Below are 22210 nucleotides of genomic sequence, written 5' to 3' on the forward strand. Positions count from 1 at the left end.
TTGGCCAAAATATACTCCTCCTAAAATAATGCTAGCCTTGAGTTTTTTTGAAATTACCGTTACGTTGGTGGAGCCCGTGGCGCTTAAGAAGCCTTAGCGCAATGTGTTTACCAAATTTGGTTGAGATCGGTAGAGTAGTTTTTGAGATACGCATATATCATATAAGTGGTCGGTGCCACCCCCATTTTCCTAAAATTCCTTGAAAAATCACTTTTTTTGCTAAAGATCGATTGTATACATATATCAATTTTTAATAAATATTGATGAACTCTTTAGCCACACTGCTTAAAAAATCTGAAATTCCGTTACATACACACATATAAATCCAAGGCCGTATTTAAGAAAAGTAACCTAAATTCGACAATTTTTATGCGATTGCAATAAATGAGATATCAGTTTATTTGAAAATAGATTTAATTTTGGATAGTGCTCCATCTTTGAAATTGTTGAAATTATCTATGGTCAAAATTTAAAAAAGTATGAGAAATATGTGTCTTTTTTAAATTTACCAGATAAAAAATCCTAACAAGCCTAGTCCCACGATAGATTATTATATACCATTTTAAAGGCCTATATATCCTCTTCTCAGGTCATATTCGATCGTCGAAATCGAATCAAAAATAGTCATTCACAAATTCATAAATCTAAAACATCCTATTTTCTGACCTAAATCAACAGGTCGCGACCTCTAAATGACCTTTGGTCTTTGGGGTCTTGAAATTTCCAATAAAAAGCATTTTCGATAGGCACCCTATTATACATACATACACATGTAGAATGTATGTACATATAAATACAGTGGCAAAAGGCAAATAATTTGGTTAGTTTTAGTGCCTGAGCCGAGACTTAAGGTAGCCAAATGTCACTCCTTTTACCATTCAATAGCACTGTTTATGCAAAAATATTTTAATACTTTCAAAGCTCACTGTAAACGATCGCCCGTACTGGATTTATTTGCGTATCATAAATCTGGGAGTATAGCGAATGCGCCGAAATAAATGGCAGCTTTATGGTAAGCCAGTGAGGAAAGCCCACTGGATGAACGGTAATACTCGTGGCACAACAAAGCCAAAAATAGTAAAATTGTTGAATGTTCGCTGCCACGCTGCCACATACATATACATACATATGCGTGAAATATGTATTTTTCGGTATTTTAGTTTATGGCCGCTTTGCCAGCAGCGGTGGGTTAATTCTGACAAAGCCGTAGAAACTAACCAACTTTGTCTTAACGTAGCGATGTGTTCAAATATATATGTATGTATGTATGTATGGGTTTTGCAAAGCCCAAAGGTTTATTTCGTTTTCATTTTCATTTTTTTTTTTTGATTATTAAATTTATTAACGGCTGCTTAACTGGAATATGACTCGAAATTCGGCTGTATGAATGGTGTGGCACTGTGGAATTCCCTTGACCTTGAAGATGTGTTGTTGTCTACTCATTTTCGGTTCGGTTCGGTTTTATTGACCATTTTTAAATACAAATTTGCGCAACTTTCACTGCTCTACAAGCTGCGCCGCAGAGCCAGATGACCGGCTGCGGTGTTGTTGTTGGCCCGATTGCTGAACTGACCACGTTAACGCTTGGCTTTTGTGATCTGCAACAAAAAATAGCAGCAAAAGTAAAAAAAAAAAACAAAAATGCGTCAGCAACAGCGAGCGGCGTTAGCGCAAGCGTTTAACGACAATGGCAACAACAACAACCACATTGTATCTCATTTCGTTGTAATGTTTAAGCAAAGAGGTGAAACATGCAAATAACAGCCAGCCAGCCAGCAACGCTTTTGCAAATTCAAGGTCATCACTGACCGTGCGCCGATTATTTTATCTTAATACTTTATTTTTATTTATTTTTTTTTTTGTTGCCACCGCTGGACCGGCTGCTTAAGCGGTGCGAGGAAGATAATTATAACTTTTGTGACATAGTTTATTGCTGGTTGCTGGTTATTGGTCTTTTCGCTTATAACTTTGGCCGGCCGATTGAACTTTGGCGCTTTAACATAGACATTTTTCTTACTTCTGCATATTTATTAAGTGCTCTAATGTATTTACATATGTACATAAATACATATTCATGTGTGTATGTTCGGATGGATGCGTATTCGCATACGATTTCTGCAAGCATCAATAGCATCTGATTACTTTTTGAATTCAAATCTAATTTGTTTTAATTAATTTAAATATGCATCCATATTCTAATTTGCCTCCAAATAAGATTGCTTGGTTTGTATTTGAAAAATTATGATGCCAAGTCGAAGAATGTTGTATTTGTATACGTTTAATTACAACAGGGCCATAGATCTGGCGTAGAATAGCTCTCTCTCGTTAGCCCTCATGGCCTTCTTATCTTTGTTTGACATCGTCCAAGCTTCTGCATTCCATACAAGAAAATTTATACAGCGTGATTTTTGTCGGTCGAGAGACTTTGCTCTGCTTTTAAATTACCCAATGTGACACACTGTACGAGCTTGGACATAGTTAAGTCCATAAAAATACAATGACTTCGGAGGAGGTTCCGATGAAAAAATCCTTCGACTCGGCACCCATCGATGGACAACGAAAGAAAGGGTGCCCACGAACAAAGTGGAAAGACCCATTGGCGAATTAGTTTTTGGGGTAAACCAATTGAGGACATCGTGTTATAGGAGCAGCTTCTTGTCGCGCCGCCAAAAGCATTGTGAAGATGTGGTCAATGGTGTATATTTTCACCACAGTATCGTTAAGCAGCCTAAAATATCGCGGTAGTTGATGCTCTACAACTTGTTTTGCACTCGGAATGTACACTTGTGGTTCCAATCAGACCATGGATCTTACCACTCTTCATCGCTGGCCTCATCGCTGGCTTAGTCACTTTTTTCGTCTTGGTTGAGTAGAGGGCAATTCAAAACCAGGATTTTCAGGCTTCACTCGAGCCTGCCAATGCCTCACGCTCTTCAGTCACCTCTTTTGGGTTTTTGTCAAATTTCGTCATTATAATTCTTCTCATGTGGCGCCACTTGGGAGATTTTAAACATCACTCAAGTAAAATATTAATCTTGGAGATGAATTACTGCAAGCAGGCATTTCTTCAAATGCTCTTTACTTACCTTATGGACATGTAAATGTTGTGCCATTGATTATAAATATACAGTGGTAAGCAAAACTTAATGCATGGTAATTTTTGTTAAATAATTTCAAGGTTTTTAAAGTTGAATTTGTTTTTTTTTTTTTTTTTTTATAATAGTAACCATATGAATCAAATTTTTAAACTTTATACGGAACTTAGAAAAATTCAACTCACTGCTTCCCACTGTATGTGTATAAATATCCCAGTCACCGAAAATAACCTTTAAGAACCACGTTTTTTATTTTGAGAACTTTGCACAATCGTTTTTTTTCATTAAAGAATAATCGATATAGTATGGCTTAAATTTTTTTTGGTCAAATTTAATCGTTAATTTTTGATTTTTTTTCAATGAAAAATAATCGTTTTTTAATTTTTTTTCGATAATCTAACCGAACCGATAACCGTTATAATGGAGACTGCGATTTTATGACCGTTTTAAAACTTTTATGATCTAAAAATTTTAATCTGAAAATAACGGTACGATCATAATCTAAAAATTAAATTCATGCAATAAAAATTATTCATGATCGAAAATATATGTATATTTCATAAAATAACGGTTAAATTTGATCGGAAAAACAGAAATTCAGTATTAAAGGTAATGACCGTTATCATCCCTAAAATATGCATACATGCATATGTATGTACTATAATCGTATATGTATGTATATTTCCGAGTTCTCGGTTACTCTACTTTGCAAAAATTCTCTTTACATAAATTGAAGTGAACACTTTCACCAGAATGCTTATGCTTCTTCTGCACAGAATGTTCCATATAGTCGACTAAAATGCAAAGTTTGCAATTTTTACACTTTTCCAAAGTTAATTTTTTTCGATAACACACATATGAAAATATGTACGTAATGCTGACTTAACAAATTATGGGCCTCAAAGAATACCAAACCAACGAACAGAAATAAAAAGTGCAGTAGCAAGTGAAAAATTTCGAAAATTTCCATATACTATGTAGCATATTCGCATAAACACAAACAATTGAGCAAGTAAGCAATAAAGCCAATGCACAGCTAGCTCTAAGAACGAACCGAAGAAAGGCGACATTATGGTATTCACTCAACAACTTCACACGTTGAAAGTTTGAAGTGGCTTTGAATCAGTTTCTAAATGAAAGTTGCAGCTGTGCGCGCAAGGCTTGAAAGTACCGAGTGAAGTTCAACAACCAACTTCATTACACAAAATCATACACGTGCTGGAATATTAGAAGAAAAAAAATCATAATTGAAAGTGAAAAAAAAGTTAATAAATCAATCGGATTTTATACAATTGAGCGATTGAAGTGATTTAATTGAAATTTGTGTCACAATTATTTATAAGTTTACGTGTTTTAAGTAAAATAAATATAATATAATTTAAACATTTTATTGTAAACTTCCTCTAGAAGCTGTGCTCATACGCTTTGCATGTTAAAAATATTTAGCTTACGTCTACATGCAAACAAATAAAACGGTGAAGTGACATTGCATTTTCAAGCTGTGCCTATAGCAATTGATCGGATTGTATTTGTGCATGCCTCCTCAATCACTGTGCATATTTTGCACATGCAATTGATGATTTCTTTTAAGTATTGCAAAACGGCTAGAAAAAAATTATAAACATTCGTAGGTTAGAAAAAAAAAAGTGTGCAATAGTGAGTGCTTCATGATTCTACGGGGCAATAAGACAGCGCATTTAAATGCGATGCGCTCACTGCTCAGCTATATTTGCAGTCTTTGCTCTAAGACCGCCGCAGCAGCACAACAAGAACAACCGAAACAACAACAACAGACAACAGACAAGCAACTTGGCAATTATTATAAAAATACAAATATTTGGGTGGACGTCATCACCTGTCAGAAATGTGAGGAATCTTTTGTGCTCTATACGAATTTGCCCGCTAAGTTGGTACAGGTGAAAATTTGGTCATTGGGTAAGAAACGATGGGAGTTAATTGCAAAAATATTCATTTAAGGCATATTCGCTCACGAAAGAATATCTCAAGCTTTGTTTTTTTTATAAAAAGTGAAATACTTTCTTATACATCAGTTCTGACCTCAGTGTAAAAAGATATGTATGTAGATATGAAATGAAATCCATGTTCGGCATTGCCATCATTAATGTCAGAATCCTCACGCATGTTAAGGCTTATCTGGCTTAATAGTGCTTAAAGCTTAATCACAAATGTGCATAAATACATATATATGTACATATGTAACTCCATTCAAGAATTCTAAGCCTCAAAATCAATTGATAGTTTAATTGTGGCAAATTTCGACACACTTCACTCGGCTCAATGCTGAGAGGGGTAGTCCTTGTGGTGAGTTTTCATCAGCGGCACAGTTTATTCGATTACGCAATCAACAGGGCAATAAAGCAATGTATTACATACGTACATATATGTACATGCATATCGAATCGTGCATAAGCGCAGGTGTATGTACATTAGGGTGGTCCATAAACAGTAAAGTCGGAATTGTAATGCTCTCACCCCTAGGATTGTACTATATCGAAAAAAATTATACCCCTATTTTTTCTTATTTTGAAATCAATGGATAAATAAATTATTGGGTATTACTATTGGGAATCTCCTGCAGATAGAAGAGTTTTCCGAGAGAAAGACATTGATTTTTAAGAATTCTATACCATTTCTACAAAAAGTTGTTTTTTCCCCATATAAAATACATGGAAATCTTTGGGCACTTTGCGCGACCTCTAAATATTCTTTGATTTCAAAAAAAAAAAAATTGGGGTATATATTTTGGAATAGAACAATCCTAGGGGTGAGAGCATAAAAATTCCGACTTTACTTTTTTACAAGCATTTTTGGACCACCCTAATATACACACATACATATGTACGGATGTGTGCAAGTTCACAACGTCACGCCATTCACGTTTACTATATATTAAGCAGGAATTCCCAAAGTTCCCAACGGCACAGCATCGCCCATCTTAGTAAAGTCAGCTTTTTATATGCATCTAAATATGTACATATGTACATTAGCTTGGGTCGAAAATCCGCTTTTTTAGTATTGCGATTGGTAATAGCAAAAATTTGGTTCATTACGCTCTAAAAAAAAAATTTGTGTGAAAAGTGAAAATTTTTGGTCAATATACTAGGCTCGCCCAAGTCAAGCAAAGTTCAAGTACTAAAAAAATTGTTTCTTATCTAACTTCGATTCTCTACAAAAAAGGTCCATATACCAAATTATGGAGGACTAATACTCTTTCGACGATTATTGCAATTTTAGTAAAAAAAATTTATTAATTAATTAATTTTTAATTTTTATTTTTTGAGCATATTGAACTTTAATGGACTTGGGCGAGCCTAGGATATTGACCAAAAAATTCCAAATTTCACACAGATTTTTTTTTAAGCATAATGAACCATATTAATTCTAAAAAAGCGGATTTTCGGCCCAAGCTAATGTACATACATACATACGTATGTCAATATGTACACACATTTGTTTGTACATATATTTTATTTTGCAGTACTAGACACTTAAGTATTTACGAGTACACATTGCACTTACATTACAGATTTTGTTGCCTTCAATTAACACTTTCCGTTTATTGTCCAGATATGTATTTGCTATGAATGCACATAGGTGTACATATGTATGTGCAATCGACTTGTGACAACATCCGTTCACACTTAACTCAGCTAAAAGCTATAAACCAGGCGAATGTGAATCGGGAATGGACAGCTGGCGTTGTTGCGAATTTGATTGGGTCAAGTCGAATGCCGAACTTAACCCTCTGAACAGAGAGTTAGTTCCATTTCATTCATAAAATTACTTTAAGTAATCAAATCAAATTTTTTATAGATAATTTTATAATAAAGCTTTTGGCTTTGCTGCGCCTTCAGAAATTTCTCTGCTTTTCAAAATAGTGGACACTCTGTCCATACTTACATATATTCAGTAAGCAAAAGCACATAAAGTGCCATAAAAATATACCCATAAAGGGCCAACTGCCTTATAGCCTACTTTTACCACTTTTTGATAAATTTCATGAATATTCTGAACTTTGGGACTTCGAGGCACGTTTTTCCATTATCCGGTTATCGGTGTAGCTAGAAATCCCTTAAAACCATTTTAGTCGTTATTTGACAAAGAGACATTTTAATACTTAAGATATTACGACGCTTAGTGGGAATCCTCTAAGTCTTTCTTCAACACAATGATACAATTGTTTTGGCATATAGCAGAAATTAACATTTTTATGAAGTTACTCGTGAAAATAGTCAATAATTTAAATTTAGTTTTATTTCCGTTTTCCCCGATATTATAATTAAAAATTGGAAAAAATCACAACACATTATAAAAAATAAGTTTTAAACTTCGGTAAAGTGCAGGGTTCAAGTCAATGCATTACGTGGCATTACTTGTGGTCCCCCGGGCCCCGTTTGACAACTACGCATTTTTTGTAGGTGTCACCATTACGGGTTAACACAAGGCTTATCCATTGGTATGTGCAAAAAATTTTTAAGCACTCTTAGTATCTAACTATTGAAACATGCAAAAAAAACGAAGAAAATCAGTCAAGTAATGATATTCAATTTATCAATAAAATACGAAATTATGTACATAAATTAATTAATTTTACATTTGGTTGCTTTGTTTAACCCATTGCTCATAATTTTTTTTTTTATTTAATTTCAGATAGACTAGCTGTGATAATTATTGGAATAGTAACATTAATTTTAGGAATAATGCTATCAACAATACCATGGCTTGATTATTTTATATTAAAGGTAAGTCAGCAGATCAATATATAGATTAATATACATACATACATTCTTAAATATCGATGCCAGATCAAGTAAAAATTACATGTTTTTATAATCGCGTCACATTTTAAAAGAAAAAACCTTCGAAACTAAACAAATCCTCCTAAATCTTTATGAACATTAAAAACTTCAAAGAATTCTACATACATATGCATGTATGTACGAGCAAATCCCACGAGTTGTCTTTTTTAACCGACTTCCAAAAAAGGATGAGGTTATCAGTTGGTCGGAATATTTTTTTTGTTTCTTTTTTTATGTGTGTATGTAAAAGGAGGCGGTTATCAATTCGTCGGAATATTTTTTTTTTTATTTAATTTTTATGTGGTATGCTACCGTTTAACTTTGGACCACGTTAACCGGTTCCTATAATACTTTTTTTAAAGGAAACTTGGTACCAAAGAGATGGAAGAGAAATTAACGGTACTTTTAAATTTTTATATGAGAATTGAAGTCGGTTTTGTATTTTGCCTAAAAATTACTTGTGCAAGTGTTTGTGTGTTCAAAGAAATCTTATTAGCTTATAACTGAATTAAGTGTTTGCAACTCAATCGATCGGCATCTCTTTTTTTTCAATTTTAATTGTATACCAAATTAATCAAATTTTGATATTATTTGTCTTATTACATTTACTTATAGAATTTAAGGCTATGGAATGATACGTTAAGTTTTCATTACTGGCAGAGGCCTGGTGTCATACGATTAACTAAAGTCTATATATATAATGTCACAAATCCAGATGAATTCCTGAATGGGGAAAAGCCGAGCTTAACGGAAGTGGGGCCATTCGTTTATAGGTAAGTTAACTACATACATACATATATAGTATAATTCTAAATTTTAGAAAACCGCGTTTTAATTTAATCCTATTGTCATGGGCCTTATATGTAGAGCATATGCCAATTGGGAAATAATTACCTAAAACTGCTTTTTAATGGCATTAAAATAAATAGTACGTAATATTTGGATATTTATTTTCCTTCTAACTACATATGCATGTAAATAATATTAAATTTGTTATGAGAAAACCATCTTCTATTTCAAATCAAATATATATGTTTTTTTTTTTTTGTTAATGCCAAAATTTTGTTTCGGCTTCTGTTGTCACGCTTCTCTGCTCAAACCCACCAAGCCATTCAATTAAACCAATTGCCTGAGCATAAGCAAAGCTCAAATGCCGGTTTGTCAATTTGGGTAAATGGCCAATCCTCTCTACCTAAATATTTCTGCTTTTTAGAGTGCTAGTTATTAAAATGCAATTATAAGCGAAATGACTATTGCGATTTTTTTCTTTTACACACATACATACATATGTACATACATGCATTTTTCGCTGACTTTCTGCTTTCCGCTGAAACTTTTTGAAAATTTTAACAAATAAAAAAGTGCTCAGCTTGCATTATTGAAGAAGTTAATAGCGCAGAAAGCACGAATCGTCACAACATGCAACAACAAAATAAAATCGGGTTAATTAAAATTGCAATGGATTTTGCAATAAATAAAATACTTCATACCTACTGGCATTCGCAAATGCAATTGTTTACTACAAATAAATAAGTACTATTTTGCAAGAATGGTTTTCGTGCCAACTAAATACGCTTAAGAGCGAATCAAGTAAAAGTAAAATTTCATTTAATGCCTCTGTCAATGTCTTTTTCTTAACTTATAAAAAATCATATTAGGGCAATTCATATAAATGCATAAATGACTCGTAACCACGTAAATCTCGTAAACTTTACAAAATAATAAAACACTGATGTCAATGTATGTAGGCCCTTTGTCATCCGAGATCATTTGACATGGAAAGCTTTAAAATTAAAGCGTAAGAGCCCTTGAATAAAGCTTAAAGTCAATTCTAGGATATAATCGTTATTTTAGGCGTGATCATGATTATCGAGCAATCTTAGTATAGACAGGCGGCAATATTAATCCGGATTCACGACGCATCTGATCTGATCTGTTTTGCAGATTAAGCGAGCCGATGGTGGGTGTGCTCGAGTCTCACAACCAGCAAAAGTTTTTTATTTTTATTTTTTTAGTTCCTTAAATTTGTAATGTTATTTTTTTGTAAAGATACATATACAATAATAATTTTTGTGGTCTTTTTAACTTTAAGTATGTAAATTAACGTAAAGCATAAAAATAAAATAAAATGTTTAAATAAAATAAAATAAAAATTTTAAATAAATAAATAACTAAATAAAAGTGCTTGGAGTGTGAATCGAGCCTGGGTATAATGCAGCTCTGACCACTAGACTACCGCGTACAGCAAACGCTTTTGCTTTATTCGCAAAAATTAGGGAAAAAGTATGTCTAATATGTTCTGACTGGTAATATTTGCTTTGTATTAACGTACCTTAAAACATAGGGTTGAACTCGAAAGTTACAGAAAAATTCAGAAAGCAACTGAAAATTATTTTAAATAAATACACTTAAAAAAACCATCATAATAAGCGTTGTGTTAAAATGAAACTTTAATTAATAATACAAAAAGTATATTGAAAAATATTGGTTATTAATTTGATGAGAAAAAACACAATTTTTACCCTTCACAATATCAAATTGAGACCTGTATAGTCATTTTGGTTTCAATTAACAACGGAAATTTGTTCAGTGTAAGAACGAAAAATATCATTTAGATAAGATGATTAATGAGGAGAAATAGATACTCGAAAGTTTCACGTTGATGGCTAAATAGCATCGTCCTGATGACAACTTTTTTTTTTTAGTGTACCACAGTCGGTCACTAAAGTGTAGGTACCGAGAATTTTTCGCAATACGGGTAACTGCTTTTTTAATATTTTATTTTTCGTTATTTTTTTATAAAAAAAATGTTTAATTCTACAACAAAAACCGCAAACCTTGTGCAAAATTAAAGAAATACTGCAAATTTTCATCCGAAAATTGCACGTTTTATTTACACTCTTTAGAAAAAAGTTGAGTATGCAGTTTTTTAGCTTTTTGGCAAATTTGTTCATAGAAGGTGTCGCTTATTTTCTCCATATCAAATAATTTTCAATCATTTTTTATATGTTTTTTTGTTATTTTATGGCCTTATAACAATTATATTCAACAATTTTTATGAGCTTGAGGCCGTTTTAAGTGAAAACTTATTGTGGAAAAATATGTATTAAAAATTTTGGATGATAAAGCGATAAACCATTCTGCTTTATTATAATAATTGCATCAATATTATTCTATTCTCAACTGAAACATTATTTTATAGCCACATTGCCATTAAAAATCAGGCAAGTAAAATTTTTGGTATGGAAAGCACCTCTATTTCAGGTAAATAATTGCCAAAGTATTTTCCAACTTATTCTGAGGCACAACAAATTTGACAAAAAAAACGGCCTCAAATTTGCAAGATTAGACTTAAATGAGTCATGCCTGCCGCCACTCGTTAGCTGTCCTATTGCTACCCATTGAACTCCAATTAACTTTCCAAGGTCATTCCGGCCCTACAGAAATTAGGCACGCCTTATTAAGCGGCAATAAATTGTTTCATTTGTGAATACAAAATTTTTAATATAAATAAAGCGTTAAATCGATAATAGGTTAAAAATTATTTTTAATTGTTGTTGAAAACATAACTACATACATTAATAAATTTTAATCACAAAAATGAAGCTGTGAAAGCCAATAAATGATGAATAGTATTTTAAGTGGACAGGAAAAGAGACTTACAAAAATTAATGTAAATAAATATATGTTTGTTAAAAATATTTTCTAAGAGTAAAAATCTTATTTGTGTACAAAAAACAACCTCATTGGATTTTAAGCGTCGCTTCTAGGACGTTCTTTTGTCATAAGACTAGTTTACTAGAGCTGGCATGCCCACATCCGCCACACCACATCCGTCACAAATCGGAAGAGCGCCTCACTTGCCATTCAGACATTTCGACTAGTGACTTTCATTTTGAATTTCCGCAGGTATTAGCTTTCTATTTGGTGTACAGTTGCTACCGTTATCCGGTCAGTTATGACAGTTATGTACAATAAGCAATTAATTTTTAAATGATTGACGTCCTCAATTGTGTACTTTGGTAAGAGTTTTCTATCGCTTTTCTAGATACTTATCTACATACATAGATATGTGTATATGTGTGCGTTTATTTTAATTGATGTTTTTTTACGAGCCACAATTGCGGCTGTTTAGATCTGGTATGATTAGACAATTAAGATATTATCATTAAATGATTTATTAAGTAACTAATTTGTTTACGGAAAGAAATCTTAATTTACAAGGCTTTTTCAAATGCTTTTTATTTTGAATAAAATTTACTCAAAAAAAAAAAAAAAGTTATATAAAATATCTGTGCGTAAGTAAATCACCTCAATGGAACAAAGTTCAGCAAATTCAAACGTGAAAAGTTTCCTTTGCCATAATTGCTAATGCGAAATAATATATTCATCTATATATAATATCAGAGCAGTTTACATAGTAAATATACAAAATGATAATTCAAGCGATTCGTGCGTTTAACGTAGACGTAAAATCACATTTATTTTTTTTAATTGAAGCCACTTATGCCATACTGTTAGCAATAAAGTGAGTTATTAATTTTTTATTCGTCTAACTCATATTTATACTACATACGTTTTAGAATTGAACCATATCAAGTGGATTAAAACGTTTACTACCCCAGCAATGTTTTTATTTATTTATATATTTTTATTCGTTGAAAACTTAATTTATTGCGCTAAAAGTTAAAACGATTTGTTATAAAAATTTTGTAGTTTTTCTCTTCTTTCCCGTTCGCATGGGCGAGGTTCAGATTTGAGTAAAACAATTATGAAAACTCTCATAACTTCAGTATCAACATCCAACAAGCAACAACAAAAGCTTTTATTTGGGATATACACACATACACACAAACATACATAAATATGTTATACGCGTGATTTTAAAATTAGAACAAATGTGTGTAGATACCCGGCAGGGAAAGCTACTAGTTGTGAACTAGCATTCTACCAGTTTGCGTTTCAGCGCAACTCGTTTTCTCGTTACATCCCTTTTCATGTTAAGCGACTGGTATTTTTTACATGGCGATGTCCTACGAGATGTCAAATGTCAGGCTATGCATCAGCATCTACTTGCAGAAATACTAGTAGCATCATACCAGTTGATGAGATAGTCTGCCAATTCATCCCGCGTGAAAAGCATAAGTATGCCACTTTGCTCGCGACGCTTCAACAGTCGCAATGGCTGACAGAGCAAAGCACTGGCGTGGTATTCCAGAGGTCCAAGTTCGAGACCTGGCGCAGGGAAATCTTTTTTATTATTTTTTAAATTTATTTTAATTTTAATTAAATTTAAAAATTACAATAAAAACCTAAATAAAATAAATAATTTAAAAAAAATTTTCCCTGCGCCTGACTTGAACTTGTTTTATGGCGCAAGTATTTCTTTCTACATGTATGTTTTTTATGAAATGAAATTAGAGTTTCAAATTTGTAATTGAACCGGATTCGAACCGGCGATCTCAGAACCAAAACCGGTAGTTTACACGCGACGCCACAGCCGACATTTGTAAGAAAAGCGATGAATTGCGTTTTATTTTTGGCTTTGGCAATTCAAAGCAGATGTCGCTGAATGCTTAAGTTCTTCGAAATCGTCGAACTGGTAGGACAATCGCTTTAGCATATACTAGTTAATGAACTGGTAGTTTTGCTGACTGATTTGGCTTTTCACTGCAGGGTACATACATATGTGCATGCACACACACACATTAGTGAAAGTGTATGTATGGATATTTGGCGATAACGTTTCGGTCTCTTGGTCGAGCTTCTCATGCAAAATTTAGTGTGCTTTTTTCACACAAATCAAGGATTTTAAAGCTTTGCGTACTGATAAACTTGCATACCCAAAGCATCGTTATCCTCAAATCGAGGTGAATCATATCATTATTTAGTTGAACGACTTATGCTTCTAAAAAATTGGTCTTGTGAACTCCCCTCTGTTCACTTGGATCTCCTCACCCTCACGTTACTAAAGTGTCAGTAAAAACCTTGACACGTAAATGTTGCATACACTTTTTGTAACATTAAAAAGGTAAACTCGTAAAATATTTTACAGGCGGCACTAAAAGTATTTAACCACAGGTAAATGGGTAACTTCTTTCATTTGTCACCGGCATAATGGGGCGGTTACACTGGCGGTACGTCACAACATCAAATATTTTTATGATGCGGTAGCGCCTAAATGATGAATGAAAAGTGACGTCGCACTTGAAACGTCAAAGACAGAAAAAAAGGAACAAAAAAAGAAATAAGACGAAAACCGCAGCCAAGTATCAGCGACACAAAAACAAACACTAAATATGTATATGTATGACTGTCAGACAAAACGAGCAGAGAGATAGTTTAGATGACAAATGCTCAAAAACACAGACAAAAACGCTGACAAAAGCTGACAATAGGCGAGTGTAAACAATAATAAATACGTACATATTTGAATATAGAAATGCGTGATTAGATTTAATTTACACTTACCTCTACACAAGACAACCACAGCAAAAGCAACAACAAATATGTAGACACAAATTCGAATAGCTACAGCAGCGGCAACGGAACTAAACAGATCTTTGAAGAGCAAAGCAATTGTAAATAAATATGGGAATTTCCGCACCGCACCTTTGAGCCTAAGCATCGCATCAGCGTGCATGGTGAATGATGAAGTCTGTTGCTGTTTAGTGGTGAACTTGACATTCAACTTATTGTGTGATGAACCACACAGTACCTGTGAATAAATAGTGGGTTAACGGCTTTGATGCATTGAATTAGGCAAACACTGCGATCGGCGATTGCATAAATCAAGTCACAAACATTGAGTGACTTACCTTGACTTTGGCAGCACTTGCGCATTGTGTTGTAGTTTTGATGTATATAAATACATACAAAAAAATGTATTTATCTGCTATTATAGCACAAGGTACAAATTTTTCATGTTTGAAGCGGGTCAGTCTCGACCTTAAGTTTTTCTGGAAAATAGATATTGCAGAGCGGAGAAGGAAGAAGGCAAGCGCTCAATGCACTCCACGCCTGCAAGAGTACAATTGGGGAAAAGACTGGGGGCTATGGCCGAAGATAATGTAATGGGTATAGCTGCTGCTGTGGTGTAGTGGTTAACAGTGCGCGCTACCATTCGGCAGGGCCTGGGTTCAAGCCAGGGTCAACTCAACATTTGAGATAAAAATATGGAAAAATGTAGGTTCGAAAGCTGCCATAATGGCCTACAAGGAAAAAGTAGTTCCATTATAAAATCATTATATAAAAACCCCTCAAAAACTTGGATGAAAAATTAACCTTCGGAATATAATTAATACTTTGCTGGCTAGCTCGAAGAAAAAAATGTTGGTGTTTGGTTTTATGCACTTTCCTTGTCGATTTTCGACCGAAGAATACAAATTTATTGTCAAAAGCTGACTAAGAAATCTTCTGGATGCTTATTTTTTAAATTGCAAAGTTGTTGCATCTAAATTTTCAACTTTTTAATCAGATTTTTCAGAGTTTTGTTGAGTATAGTATAATAAAGTGAAATTTTTTTTTATCGCATTCCCTTCCATACAAAGTAAATTCGAAATTTTTTTTCTATCAAACGAGTAGTTTTCATTTTACTCACGAACTGTGTCCTCAAAAGCATGATAAAAATATAGTAAGGTAGAACCGCTGAGAGTCTCTTTTAAAATTCTTGACGTTTCCAAACAATTTAATTTTTAAATTTACTCACAAACTCACACACACATTTTCATTTTCAATCTCAAGCAACAACAATTTCGAACCATTTAAATTTTTCATTTTCACTTTTATATGATTTTAAAATGTTGGCAAACTTCAAAAAAAAAATCATGGCCGACAAATTGAGAGAACGGTTCTACCTTGCTATGTTTTTATCATGCTCAAAAGTTACTTTTCCCACCCGTCACAAAATATTGTCTCAACCGTCGCAAGCTAGAAGTGGTTTTTTTTTAATTTTCAAGCATAAAAATGCCATCAAAGCATAAAATCGAGCATTAACTACATATGAGAATGGCGCTATGAATGAAATATTTATAGTTTGTCTAAAATTGAGGAACGAATCCATAAACTCAGAGAGGCGGGTGTCATCGTTGTCCCACCCATCGCTGTTGGAAAAGGCCAAATTCTGAAAAATCTGATTAAAAAGCTGAAAATTTAGACGCAACTTTGCATTTGAAAAAATTAGCATCTAAAAGACTTTTTAGTCAACTTTTGACAACAAATTTGAATATATCGGTTGATTTTTTTGTTGGCCAGTAGAGTATACATTTTTTTTTTTAAGTTAATTTTTCAGTAAATTTTTTCGGGGGTTTGAATATAATGATTTTTTGATTACGCTATTTTCTCTCGTAGGTCAGCTTTTTAACTCATATTGTTCCATATTTTTATCTTTTTCCTATCGAGATATTTACGGTTTTGTCCATTGACACTCCCAAATCGTAAACTGTGCGGCGATAGGTATGTTCTTTCCTATAACGTGTCGCTGTGGTGGGCTAAAGTGCCTTAGGTTTGGGCCATCTAAAAGTCTGCCTACAAGTGGCAGGAGCCAAACTTCGATTCTGAACAAAGTTGGGGTAAAGTACAGAAGTTACGATTAACAAATGACGAATGTTACCTTTAGCCGCAACTTCGAAATCTACTTTCCCGACAGAAGTTACTGGGAATTTGGTATCGTTCTAAGTGATTACGAGATCCCGTTCTTTAAATATGGCTCCAGAATAGACACTGGGACAGGAACTTAGCTGCAGCATATATTTGGCTGAGATATTTGCTATTGAAATGGCGACGAGGCTGGTAAGCGCAACTGGCCCAGCTCCATTAAAGCTCGCCTAACTAAATCGATATACTTCAAGAATCCCGACAATCCATATAATCTCTTCGCCAGCATATAGTTTAATCTTCACTTGGTCCCTTGAAAAAGTGGCATTACGGAAAGCGAGGATCGACAACGAACTAGCGGTACTCCTAAATTTTTTTATGACCATCGATGTTGGTTGTGTTTTTTGATTAAAAATCGCTTGTTAATAATCCTATGCTATGCGAACAATAACTGTGTTTTCTATTTCTTCTTTCACAATTACAGAGAAGACATGCAGAAGGTGAATGTACATTTCTACGACAATCAAACAGTGTCATATCAGCACAAGAAAATTCTACAATTCGTTCCCGAATTGAGCATAGACAAGAATACTCCGATAGTCACACCTAATATTCCTTTATTGGTTAGTTAAATAATACATTTTCTAAATACATGCAATCGCTTACTTCGTTCTTCTTCCACAGACTCTTACTAGTCTCAGTCCAAAACTAGGTTACCTGCTCTCAAAGACCATTTCTGTGGTGCTAACAGCAGCCAAGTTCAAGCCTTTCATCAATGTGACCGCCGATCAGTTGGTATTTGGCTATGATGACGCGCTCGTTAGCCTTGCGCATCGATTTTATCCAAAACATTTGCGTCCAATGGAGCGTATGGGACTGCTCATTGCGGTAAGCAAAAAAAAAAGATCTTAATGCTCGACTAATAACTTCATCGATTCCTTATGCAGCGCAATGGCACACTAACCGAAGTCTCAACAATCAAAACTGGACACCATGGCATGGAAGAATTCGGTTACATAGATCGCCTCAATGGACTCGATCACTTACCGCACTGGCACAATCCACCCTGCAATCGTATAGCCGCCTCGGAAGGTTCCTTCTTTCCACCGCGCGACATAACAAAATCGGATATGGTTTACCTCTACGACAAGGATTTGTGCCGCGTCATACCTTTGCAGTACCAAAGAGGCGTACAAAAAGATGGTAAGTGTGCCCTATTCTTGGACACTAATGTATGTATGTATGTGTGCTTGCAAATATTTAGGCATCGGCGCTGATCTGTACATCTTGCCGGAGAATTCTTACGGCGATTCCTCGAAGAACCCTGAAAACGAATGCTTCAATCCAAGTGACTACGAGGCGAAGAAAGGACTACAAAATATCAGTCCCTGCCAATACGGTGCGCCTGTCTATATATCCAATCCGCATTTTTACCAAGCCGATCAGTCGTTGCTGGACTCGGTAGTGGGACTCAAACCGAATAAGAGCGTACATGAAACATACTTCAAAATTCAATCGGTGAGTAAAAAGCGTCCAAAAGACAAGTCATTTGATTCTTTCCTAGTAAATACTCTCTGATTTCCTTCAGAAATTGGGTGTTCCACTCGAAGGCAAAGTACGCATTCAACTCAATCTCAAGGTGACACGAGCGAAAGATGTGTATCCGGTTAAGGATTTTCGGGACTTTGTGTTTCCCATCATGTGGCTAGAAGAAGTAAGCTTTGAAGAGACCTCTCACGTATCGCTTCGCTTCATCACTCATACATATGTACATAGTTATATCTACGGCGTTTAATGCTTCAAACGTTTAGTAATCGAGTCATTTGAGCTGTTCCTACACACCATAGCTATGACATTCTATACACAACTTATTTTTGTATTCGATTTCGTTCAAACATGTCCACCTTTTCAGGGCATCTCCGAGCTAACGCCTGCCATCCGTCGGTGGATCTACTTGGCCACCGTATTCGCGCCCATCATCATACCGATCTCCTCGTATCTGATGATCTTTGGCGGCGCGTTCGCCATTGTGTTTATCTTCGTGCGTGCCTACCAAAACTTCGTGTTCGCGCGCGATCCCACCCTGGAGATTCTGGAGATGGGTCGCCGTTCATTGCGGCGCGGCAGCAGCTTCATCGCGCAGCATCAGCACAAATTCATGCATCGCGACAGCTATACGCTGCTGAAGACGGTGCCGGGAGACTTGTTGGACGACACAGAGGATGCGATACCGATCATGACGAATAATAGTTCATAGTATTCGCCAGCAAGTGAAGTGAAATTGAACGATCCATCAATCGAGTCTCATACACACACACACACACACATGTACATACATACGTTTGAGTGATCGTCTTTCGAATTTAGTTGTTAATTTCGTAGTTTTTTAAGTCAAGTGTGAGAATTATTTATGAATGAGAATTATGGTATGTATGTATATAAGTATGTATTTTGAGGAGCGTGTGTGTCGTATATTTAAATAAGGAAATGGCGTACAACGAAGATGATAACAACAACAAAAACAAGAACATGTGATTTAAGTTATTGCTTCGTAGGAGTTTCTAGTTTAAGTGTAGTGACTTTGAGTTGAATTTTTCAAATACTTTTTGTTGGATGAGCTGTTTGTTTGTTTTCTCTCTTTGTGTGTGACTCTTTGTGAGCGTGAGTCTGCAGCCTTTAGTGCGTTTTAGCTCTAATTTTTCAACAATTTCATATTTAGTTAGGAACTTGAAGTTGGTATTGTATGTACACAACTACATATACATACATATAGTGCGGTGTTTAGCTTTTCTCTTTTCTTCTATTTCTTCCTTTACGTATACCTACTCTACTTATGCATATACTAAGCGACTTTCCAGGGTTAGTGGTAAACATAGTTGAGCTTAAGTGCGCAAATATTCACATACAGGCAAACGAACCGCAACGCACTTGCATACGGACAGACAGACAGACAGCGTACTGTTAAAAGTGAATAAAAACATATTTTTGGTAATAAATGGAAATGGAATTTGTACAAATTTTAATCAAAGAATATGAAATAGACTCAATAAATTTAAAAGATGTGACAAAAATTTTGAGACTAAACCTTGCGAAATTCTAGCACATATTTACATTCATACATAAGTACAATAGTTTGTAAAAATGTTTGATTTTTGGAAAATTATGAAACACAAATTGCAGCGACAAAACCAAAATGTACTGTTATTGTCCAAAAACCAAATTCAACTACTTTTAAATTTTTGTACATACATATGTACGTAGATATTTTCATATATACAGATATTTATATATATAATTGTATATGTACGTATGCATATATACTAAGTACACACACATACATATGTACATAATCTGAAACTCTATTTTTGTATGTGCGGGGATCTTCCATTACTCTTACATTTAGACTTAACTAGTTGTTAATTTGATTAGTTTTAATAAAAATTTTCTTGTAAGATGGAAATATATTTTTAAAAGCTTATTTTTCAAATTTATTTCACTAGTCATTTTTACGACACAAAAATGAGAGCAGATTATTATTCGTAAGCAGTTTTAAGTGTTTATGTAGATTTTTTAAAGTTTTATACAAAAATATTATATGTGTGTACATATTTTATGCATAGTCAATTGAATTTAAACTTAAGCAAAGTATTGAGGAATAACGTCGAAATGCAATATTTGTGAAACGAATTTTTTTGTTTTAGGCGAATAAATTTTTATACTTAAAATTCGAAAATAGAGGGTTTTATTCTCAAACTAGGAAAATATACCAGAACTAAGAAACAATGGGGGTATTCATCTAAACTCGTAAATGCCTCGTAACCACGTAAACCTCGTAGACTTACTTAATTTTGTATGGAAAACCGGTTTCATTACGAGGTTTACGCCTTTACGAGGCCTGTAAACATTTAGATGAATACCCATAATACAGCAAAAAATATATACTAACCTGGAAGCCTACAATCGTCGTAATATTCCTAGTTTTTCAGTCCAGTGAATTGAGTTGATTTTATTTTTTTTTTCTCAATACCCTTCGCTGTGGCCAGAGTATTGACTTTCTACTTATAAGCTACTCCGTGTTTCAAACTATGGGTTATAGAATCCTTCTTAAAGCGGACTCGAATTCTGGCCCAGAATAATCAGCCAGCATCATTCATCGATTCCCGCTGATAGCCTCTTATTGTTATTGTCTATACCAATATATATTTTGAAAAACTCGAGAACGCCTGAACCGATTTTTTTGGAAACCTGCCGCATACGTCCCAAGGATGGTTATAGGCTAAAAAATTCGATGAAAGGGGGCGTGGCACCTCCCATACAAACTGACTATTTCATACTGCATGTGTTCATGGTAGAGCTCTGGAACTTGGTATTGAGGTATGTGAAATCAATCGCACACTCTTGGAGGAAAATTAGAGCTATTGGTAAAGGGGGCGTGGCACATCCCATACAAACCGAATTTTTCACGCTGAATACCTCAGGAAGTGTTCATGGCTGAGTACAGGAACTTGGTATGGAGATATATAAAACAAATCGCTTACTCATGGAGAAAAATGGGGCTTTTACTTATCTTCGAATGTAGTAATAATTCTTCTGTAGGTGTGTTTGGGGGGAAATCCTACTAATTGGGTGTCCGGATTTTAACAAAATTTTTTGTCTGTGTTTGAGTGGGTCCCTAGGTGATTTAGTTTTACAGTTTAACCCCACAGTTGGCGCTGTTGTTGAGTTATTACTAAAAATCTTATTTATGATCCGATTTGGCTAATATTTAAAATATGTATTGGCAACGGTAAGAGCAGTACTATTGCAAAGAAGTGCTACCAAGTGGCGCTGTTATTACTAAAAATAGCCAAGTGAGAAAAGATGCCGTGAATGTCAAATTAAATCGACCTGTTGCGCCATTGAGTATTTCGAACTCTCCTGTGTGAAATATTACATCGATGCAGTAGATCGCAAAGACATTTGTATGACTTGCATTCCTAAGGCAAATGTGGTGCCACACTCAGTGATACCAAATTTAGTTAGAAAGAAGAAAGTAGCACAGTTTATTTTCTACAAATAAAGACGGAATTCGATTTTTTTCTAGAAAAATTCGATTTTATCCGAATTTTAGCACCACAAAGTTTGATTCCAAAAATCGCCGTTTTGAAGCTAAAACTTGTTCGAAATTCGAATCTCGAAGCTTCGAATATCGAATTTACACATCCCTGCTAGCTAGTTCCGGAAAGTTGTTTTATTTTCTGACTTTGTGTTGAGGAGAGTAGATTGTGTTCCTTTGAATTAGGTAGCGGGACTAAAATCGCTGCCGTACCATATTTAGTTCGGTAAAGACTTGCGAGTTCACTCTCGAGATACCTTTGAGTGCTCGGTTTGGAATGGTATCGGAACCCAGAGATTTTCAAACAATAAAGAGCATCTATAATCTCTACTGCAGTGATTTGATGGAACCTCCAAGTCCTCCTGGGAACTTTTTCTCTGCTCCAATGCTATTTAGGTTTTCGTCTCATTGCCTTCTTCGAAGAACTAAAAAATTATAATTAAAAGGTAACAATGACATTAGTTTTGATATTTTCGAATCATTCTATTAGTTCTAAGTGCTGCAGATTACCAATTCAAATACTTTTTAGGTTATCACTGCAGTTAGATTCTAGAAAATGGACGCAATTTATCGTACAATAAAATATGTGGCACCTGCTATGTATA

General features: G+C 34.5%; 2 protein-coding genes across 6 annotated transcripts in view; both read left to right on the plus strand.

The window, feature by feature from the left end:
• The window catches only part of LOC118748031 (LHFPL tetraspan subfamily member 3 protein-like), a 73426-nt gene that overhangs the window by 3188 nt on the left and 48028 nt on the right, over positions 1 to 22210 (plus strand). The gene's annotated exons all lie outside the window — the stretch shown is intronic.
• On the plus strand, positions 7767 to 19492 carry LOC118748030 (lysosome membrane protein 2-like; the record flags this gene model as incomplete). The annotated part of the gene is given in 8 exon segments (XM_036482310.1): positions 7767 to 7858; positions 8531 to 8688; positions 16995 to 17133; positions 17195 to 17398; positions 17458 to 17713; positions 17775 to 18028; positions 18099 to 18224; positions 18423 to 19492. Coding segments are annotated over 8 exon segments (1574 nt in total), but the record flags the coding sequence as incomplete, so codon positions are not given.

Source organism: Rhagoletis pomonella, unplaced genomic scaffold (assembly GCF_013731165.1).
Source record: "Rhagoletis pomonella isolate Grant_MI unplaced genomic scaffold, Rhpom_1.0 Rhpom_scaffold_00012, whole genome shotgun sequence".
Lineage (NCBI taxonomy): Eukaryota > Metazoa > Arthropoda > Insecta > Diptera > Tephritidae > Rhagoletis > Rhagoletis pomonella.